Below are 8,944 nucleotides of genomic sequence, written 5' to 3'. Positions count from 1 at the left end.
AAACAACAGCACCAAAAACAAAAGAAATAGTATGGTTCATTCAGCATCTATACTCCACAGTTCTTTTTTTTCCCTGGATTTGGAGATCCTCTTCTATCATGAGTTCCCTGGAACTCTTCTGTACCATTGCATTGGTGAGAAGAATATAGTCCATCACAGTAGATCAACACTCAATGTTGATGATACTGTGTACAATGTTCTTCTGGTTCTGCTCATCTCACTCATCATCAGCCCACACAAGACCCTCCAGGTTTCTCTGAACTCCTCCTGCTCATCGTTTCTTATAGCACAATAGTATTCCATTGTATTCATATACCACAACTTGTCCAGCCATTCCCCAATTGATGGGCATCCCCTCAACTTCCAATTCCTTGCCACCACATAAAGAGCAGCTACAAATATTTTTGTACATGTGGGTCCCTTTCCCCTTTCCATGATTCCTTTGTGCAAAAGACCCAAAAGTGGTATTGTTGGGTCAAAGGGTATGCACAGCTTTATCGCCCTTTGGGCATAATTCCAAATAAAAGCAGATTTCTTTATGTAAAATACCTATAGGATTTTATCTTGATAATAAACATCTAGCAGCAAGTAATATGCACAGTCATCAGAGAATGACAGAATAAATTATATTATATAAACATGTAGGTTTTACATACCATAGAATAAGAAATAAGAGGAATACAAAGAAATAAATAAGAACTGAATTGATCCTGAGGGAAGAAAGCACAGTCTAAACAGTCATTAACTCATTGACAAAAATGCATAAAATAATAAAAACAATCAATGACAGCCACAAAATGACAAAAGGAAAGGAGAAAGGAAGGAGACACTGAGAGAAACAGAATGATTTTTTTTTTACTCTCTTGTTAAAATTAATAAAGACACTAAAGCAGAAAGCTGGCTTCAAAGTCAAGATCTGGCTTCAGGTCCTGGACTTGATACTTGCTGGCAGTGCTACCTAGGTAAAATCACTCAGACTCGCAGGGCTCTAGGCACTTATCCATGCAAAGAAGGTGCTGGCGTGCACCAGTAGAAGAAATTTTCTTTCCGGGAGTTTACTATACCAATGAAATAGCAATCCCATATTGAAAAATAGGGGGAAAATATTTAGGTTGTATAATATGTTTTATTTGAATATTTTGAATATGCATTTTTAGTGATAAATAGTATGTATTTTTAAAATAAATTAAGCAATAAAAAGTAAATGTGAATGTAGGTTACTACACACTAGAGTAAATTTGTGCCCAGATGAAGTGAAGTGTCAATTCTGCTGACCCTAGCCAATGGTCACATCACTTCTTGATCATTTGCTTAAATCTTGAAGTCCATATTTTAAGAAGAATATTCTAGTGTATTGTTTCATCATAGCACTGAGGTTATATAGGTGTTGTTTGGCTGAGTTAGTGAAGCATAAACTCTGCCATATTGCAGAAGCTTGAAATATTTGGGGGATGATCCTAGAAGCAAGTGGAATGCTGTCGAAGAGTCATCCTTAAAATATTATGGAGACACCATCAATAGATTGACTATGAAGGGATGAATCCATTGGCTGTCACAACTGGTCATGACTAGTTGGCAAATTTCATCATGGTGAAGGATTTGAAACTATATGGAAAGACCTCTCCCTTCTCCCTTCTGGCTTCTGGCTTCCCTGGCTTTAGTTAGATGTCTAACTTTAAAAAGGAAAGTTATTCAATCAGTAAATAGGCTTTCACACTTAAGAATGATGATTATTCAGAATAGATTCTGAAGGCAAAACTCAAACCAAGTGAAAGATTCATAAGGGAACATTCCAATTTAATATATAGAAAATTCCAAGGACTCAAGGTGTTCCAAAATGGAATTAGCCATTCAGGGAGGTTTGGGGATCTTAAAGTTTCCAGGAAAAGTATGAGGGATCACTCATCAAAGATTGTGTGTGTGCAGGGTACAGGTAGTATCCTATAACAGCTTGTCTTATGTCATTTTAAGTTTATTTCCAACTCTAAAACTGACTCTATCTCTTGGATTTCATTCTGTATAGAGCATCTCTCAAGGCCTTTTTGACCTGTTTATTTCGTAGTGTATAAATGAAAGGATTCAGCAAAGGAGTGATCACAGTGTTCACAAGTGCTGCCTCTTTGTTGGCTTCTAGCCTGTCAGCTTGCTTTGGTTTCACATATATAAAAACACAACTTCCATATGTCAGAAAAAGGACAATGAGGTGGGAAGAACAGGTGGAAAAGGCTTTCTGTTTCTCTTTGGCAGATGGAAGATTGACAATTGTAGTTATGATATTGATGTATGATATGGCTGTTACGGTGAGGGAAGAGAGAATAATAAATATAGAAAGAAGAAAGGTGAATGATTCAACAGTACTGGTATCAGAACATGAAAGATGTACCAGAGGACCTAGGTCACAAAAGAAATGATTGATGACATTAGAGTCACAAAAAGATAATTGAGAGACCATTAGGATTAGACCAATGATTAATATGAAAGCCAAAACATAGCAGGTTAAGACTAAGAGGAAACAGACCCTCATGCTCATGATGCTATGGTAATGCAGAGGTTTACAAATTGCCATATACCTATCCAGAGACATCACAGCCAAAAGGAAGAAGCATGTTGACCCCAAAGATAGAAAGAAGAATGTTTGGGTGAGACAGGCAGCAAAGGAAATTGTTTGCCTTCCTGAAAAGAAGATTTCTAGCAGTTTGGGAATAACAGTTGTTATAAAACAGCTTTCTAGGAAAGAGAAGTTACTTAGGAAAAAATACATTGGTGTTTGGAGGCAGTGGTCAGTCCATGTGATGGTAACAATGACAATGCTTCCCATGATGGACACTAAGTATAAAAGCAAGTGGGCAACGAAGAGGGGTTTCCCCAGATGTTGGACAGCAGGAAATCCTTCCAGGATAAATTCTTGAACAGTTGTCATATTACTTATTTTTCCCATGTGCTTTACAGGACCTAAATTGGGTAAAATATCACTGTTGATGAATAAATGTTGTGAAAGGGAAAGTAAGCCATCTTATGCTTGTATACTGTATTCAAAGAGAAACACAAAAGTTGGTACTTTGTCCAAATGAAAAGGAATTCTTCCTGATTGAGTGGAGAAAAGAAACAGTAATCCTAGAAGTTTTCTGGTCAGTTACTTGAGTTTGAAAAGTGACTCAGCAAGTCTTTAAGCTATCTATATGCATTCAATCAGTAAATATTTTAAATGTGGGAAATTGTTAGTTTTAATTCAAATTTAATAAATCAACATGGAATTAACTCAGTAGGTAAAAGGAGTAAGACATAGTCTGCATTTTTAATTTCTAGTTTTCATCTAAAATATGGTGATTGCCATTCTCAATGGTTGATTTCATATTCTAGACAGTTTTGCAGGGCAGATGTAGACTTGTGATTTCATTGACATGAGGAGCTCTGGAATGGACCTCAGTAACTATTCTGCCCTTATACTTTTTGAGAATCCCCTGAATCACCAAGAGATCATAAAAATGGGAAAGCCCCCACATTTGGTAAAATATTTATGGAAGCTTTTTATGTCATTGCAAAGAATTGGAATTTGGGGGGATGCCTATTAAGTGGGGAATGGCTGAATGAGCTGTAACATAGAAATACTATTGTGTTATAAGAAATAATGAACAAGTAGATTTCAGAAAAATCCGTACAGACTTACATGAACTGATGCTGAGTGAAGTGATCAGAACCAGAAGAATATTGTATACTATATCAGCAACACTGTGCAATGATTAACTATGATGGACTTAGCTATTCTCAGCAATGCAATGATCCAAGAAAATTCTAAGACTCATGATGGAAAATGTTCTCCACATCCAGGAAAAGAACTATGGAGTTTGAATGCAGATCAGAGCATATTATTTTCACTTTTTTTGTTCTTTTGTTTTTCTTTTTTCATGGTTCTTCCCTTTCATTCTGATTCTTCTTTCACAACATGATCAATGCAGAAATATGTTTAACATGATAATAATGTATAACCTGTATCATATTGTGTGCTGTCTTAGGGAGGAGGGAGGGAAGCAAGGAAGAGAAAAAAATTTGAAACTCAAAATCTTACAAAAGTCAGTGTTGAGGGGCAGCTAGGTGGCACAGTGGATAGAACACCGGCCCTGGAGTCAGGAGGACCTGAGTTCAAATCTGGCCTCAGACACTTAACACTTACTAGCTGTGTGACCCTGGGCAAGTCACTTAAGCCCAATTGCCTCACCAAAAAAAAAAAGCCAATATTGAAAACCATATTTAATTGTAGTCGGAAAAATGAAATACTGCAATGATTAAAACAAAAGAGAGAAAATCTCTTGCAGCACTGAGAAGGTATGTGATTTGCCCAGGGTTATACAGTCAGTAGATGTGAGAAACAGGGCATAAACTAGACTTCCAGCCTAAAAGCCTGTCTGTATATCCACTATACCCTCTTTCTCATTTTAGACATAACTGAACTTATACTTTTTCCTGACATGTTTCAAGCAATAGCTTACATTTCCGTATCACTTTATAGTTTACCATGCATTTTCAAAAGATCATAACCAGAGACACGTAAAACCAGTATGTATTATTGCTCTCATTTTATAGGTGAGAAAGCTCAGTTTCAGAGAGAACAAGTGATCAAGGGATCAGAACCTTGCCTTGAATCCTGGTCTTCTGGTATAAAATCCAGTGCCTTTTTAAAAGTCATATTATTATATTTCTTTTATTTCAATAATTAATGTTATGTCTTTAAGGAATGGTTTTGTTATAAAACAATCTCTGGGGGCAGCTACGTGGCTCAGTGGATAGAGCACCGGCCCTGCATTCAGGAGTACCTGAGTTCAAATCTGGCCTCAGACCCTTGACACTTACTAGCTGTGTGACCCTGGGCAAGTCACTTAACCCCAATTGTCTCACCAAAACCAAAAACAAATAAAAAAATAAAACAATATCTGACCCAAATAACAGTTTGTGGTAATGTTGAAAAATATAGATATATTTAACCAAAATTATACTAAATCCTTCCAGAAAACAGTCAGTAGAGTATCCATTTCACCTTACTTTATACTTAGTTTTATTAGTTGAGAGGCAGTATGATGTAATGGAGACATAACTGGCCTCAGACTCAGGATGACCTGGAATCAAATTCTATATTTGCCCCCTATTGGCTGTGTGACTGTGAATAAGGCACTGGGAACTCTCAGTGCCCTTGATGAGAGGTGACAACTCACAGCCAACTGGCTGTATGCTGCAAACAACTTCCTGAGTGTGGCAGGAACAAGATTAAATGCAGTTCCTATCTGATTTTAATGAAGGGATATATTAATAAAAAAGGAATAGGTCAACAAATGTGGTTTTCTAAGTCAATGTGTGGCCCATGGGGGTCCTTATGCATGATGAAGTGGCCTCCTTTCTAACTGAGTTTGACACCACTGCTCTAGATCTCTAAAACTTTAAGTTTCAGAGAAGGTGCTGACCTGCATAAGTAGATGGAATTTCCTCATCTGGGGAGTTCCTTATAGTGGTAAAATCACACATGTAGTCTCTAGCCACTTAGAACTTACTATTTATCATAGTAGCAATTGAAATCTAAGTCTTCTGGAAACAAGGATTACTTTTTCAAAGATGAGGCATTAGAATAAGCCTTCAGGGGAAGGAAGCATAGTATACTAACAGTAGATCAGAAGTCTATAGTACAATGAGTATGCTATTGGGAATTACTTGATGAGTCTACATTGTGCAAAATAATGTCAGATAGAGTGTCAGGCCTGAAGTCAGGAAGACTCATCTTTCCTGAGTTCAAATCTGGCTTGAGACACTTACCACTTTGCTTGACCCTGGGCAAGTCATTTAACCCTGTGTTTGCCTCAGTTTCCTCATCTGTAAAGTGAGCTGGAGAAGGAAATGACAAACCACTCCAGTATCTCTGCCAAGAAAACCTCAAATAGGATCGTAAGAGTCAAGCATGATTGAAATGATTAAGCAACAACAGGCAAAATAGTTATCAAATCTACCCAGATTTCTGACCTCCACTCTGCTTTGTCAATAAAAACTTGTTTGAAAGGACTTTTGGAGTCTGAAGAGTGGTGTCAAATTCAAATAGAAATGGGGGCCACTAAATTATATAAAAGGAGCTCTGCTGACCAAATATTGGCTTAGAAAAAAAGCACATATTAATATTATCTGTGGTCTATTGTATTTTTATGCTTTCTGTTAAATATTTCCCAATCACATTTCTTTTTTTTTTTTTTTGGCAGGGCAATGGGGGTTAAGTGACTTGCCCAGGGTCACACAGCTAGTAAGTGTCAAGTGTCTGAGGCCAGATTTGAACTCAGGTACTCCTGAATCCAGGGCCGGTGCTTTATCCACTGCGCCACCTAGAAGCCCCCTCCCAATCACATTTCAATCTGCTTCAGGCTGCATTGTCCCCCAGTTTGTTTTGCATTTCTAATCTATATCTCTGTAAGCATGGAAGCATTAGATAAGCAAGCAGATTGAGGAGAGCTACTCACATCTGAGTTTGCAGGACCCAGAAGTCAGAATCTTGGCCTCCTTTTGTTCTCATCTTCTACCACCTAGACTGGGAAAAGGGAAAAGGAGGAAACACATGTATCTCTGATATCCCCATGTTATGAGAGGAGGGTTTTAGAGAGACATTTGCAACAGACAGGGATAACAAGGCCTGTTTTTACTTTCACTTCTCTCTCTCAGTATCCAGTCTCTAAGCCAAGTTTTGAACCAATGTTCAAAACATATACAATCACAAGATTTTAGCCACCTTGGTTCTTGAAATCTAAAGATAGGTCTATAGAATAGTTTGTTGGAAGTTTAATAAAAAAGGCCTGGCTCTCTTCCCTCACATCTTGAATGTTCTCCTTTCACCCCTCAGGACAATGCTCTGTCCATCTCTTGCATCCTGTGATATGAGGAGACCTTGAGTGCTGAATCCCCAGAACAGAGTGCCTCAGTTAGATTTTCTTTTTTATTTACATATATTTTCTAGGACACATACCTATATGTTACACTCTTCAGGTTCATACCCCATTTTCCAGAATTATCCCCTCAAACCATTATGTTCAGAGTTAAGAACTGATCTTCATTGGTGTTCCAGAGCATCTATGATATATGTTTCTCACCAGATTATTTATTATGGCCATGCAGAAAGCACCAACACCAAAGGGCAGATTGTGACACACCCAGTAGTCATTAGGATTGGCAAGACCAAAACTTTGAATAACCCAAAGCCGAGGGAGGATTCTCTTGAGATAGTTAGGAGAGATTCCCTTTAGGCAGCTAATTGGTCACTTTTGAAAATATGAAACTACAGCATTAAGATTGTATTATTTTTTCACTGTTTTTATTTCAATTTCCCCCCTCACATTTCAACATAGTTCCTTGCCAGTCTTACAAGGTGGGATGGATATTTTATAAATAAAATCAAAGAAAGGAACCAATAGTCAGTGTATAATTGTAGGTATCTCTGCATAAATGAAGTATGGGTAAGAAATTATATGACCTGGACATAGTAATGCAAGGAGGAAAATTTTATTTCATTAATATTCCTAACAGTTGTGTTATGAGAATCAGGACTACGATATGCCTCTACAGGAGTTCTTAACCTTTTGTGTGTCTTGGGACCCTTTGGCAGTATGGCTAATCTTATAGACACCTTCTCAGTGAACTATTTTTAAGTATATAAGGGAGACCAATTATGATGGAATCAATGTATTAAAATACCAAAAAAAAGAAAAATAATCCTAAATTTAGGGAGCCCAAATTAAGAATCCTTGTTCTGGAATGATATCGTTTATTCAAGTTGAACATTAATATCTCACATTAATTATGTTATAAATGAAATTATGATTTTTCTATTATATCAATAACCAAATATTGAATTTTGATTGCTTTTTTCCCTTTTTCCTTCATTCAGGGACTTGCCTCTGTAGGCCAGTAAATCAATTTCTGAAGAATATTGCTGATTGATGGGATTACTCAAATACTCTGAGTACATGCTCTGTCATCTTGGGCAGGATCATACCCAACTAGAAGAACTTACTTATGTTTAGAGTATAAACAGAATCTAATTTAGATGAATTCTTGCCCTTAGGAAATAAGCCCATGTCATCAGAATTTAGGGTAACACAGTTTATGAAAGAGAAAATGAATAAGAATGGTCTGGGCAAAGATAGATTCCTTTGTTTTTTAATTTCTGCATAAGTCATGTTATAAGAGAAGAATGAGTGCAAAAAGGAAAAACCTCAAAAAAGAAAAACAACAGCCCCCAAAACAAAAGAAATAGCATGGTTCAATCTGCATTTATATTCCACAGTTCTTTTTTTCTTTCTTTCTGGATTTGGAGAGCATTTTCCATCATGAGTCCTTTGGAACTATCTTGCACCATTGTATTGCTGAGAAGAATCAATTCTATCACAGTTGATCAACACATAATGTTGATGATACAATGTTCTCCTGGTTCTGCTCATCTCACTCATCATCAGTTCATGCAAGTCCTTCCAGGTTTCTCTGAAATCTGCCTGCTCATCATTTCTTACAGCACAATAGAATTCCATTGCATTCATATACCACAACTTGTTCAGCCATTCCCCAATTGATGGGCAGCCCCTCAATTTCCAGTTCCTTGCCACCACAAAAAGAGCAGCTATAAACGTTTTTGTACATGTAGGTCCTTTCCCCTCTTTTATGATCTCTTTGTGAAAAAGACCCAATAATGGTATTGCTGGGCCAAAGGGTATGCACAGCTTTATAGCCCTTTGTGTATAATTCCGAATTGCTCTCCAGAATGGTTGGATCAGTTCACAGCTCTGCCAACAATGCATTAGTGTTCCAATTTTTCCACAGCTTTTCCAACATTTGTTATTTTCCTTTTTTGTCATATTAGCCAGTCTGATAGGTGTCAGGTGGTACTTCAGAGTTGTTTTAATTTACATTTCTCTAATCAATAGTGATT

General features: G+C 37.1%; 1 protein-coding gene across 1 annotated transcript; it reads right to left on the bottom strand.

Annotated features, from left to right (window-relative positions):
- Positions 1-1,996: 1,996 nt before the first annotated feature.
- LOC122738040 (olfactory receptor 6C2-like) lies at positions 1,997-2,938 on the bottom strand. The gene has a single exon (XM_043980086.1). The coding sequence runs from the start codon at positions 2,936-2,938 to the stop codon at positions 1,997-1,999; it is 942 nt and encodes a 313-aa protein (XP_043836021.1).
- Positions 2,939-8,944: the final 6,006 nt, after the last annotated feature.

This window comes from Dromiciops gliroides, chromosome 2 (genome assembly GCF_019393635.1).
Source record: "Dromiciops gliroides isolate mDroGli1 chromosome 2, mDroGli1.pri, whole genome shotgun sequence".
Lineage (NCBI taxonomy): Eukaryota > Metazoa > Chordata > Mammalia > Microbiotheria > Microbiotheriidae > Dromiciops > Dromiciops gliroides.
Note: the sequence above shows the minus strand (reverse complement) of the source record. Positions and strands in the feature narration are given on the sequence as shown.

What these genes read in the sequence shown, in the direction of transcription:
- LOC122738040 (XM_043980086.1), bottom strand. Translation starts at nt 2,938, where the DNA reads ATGGGAAAAATAAGTAATATGACAACTGTTCAAGAATTTATCCTGGAA.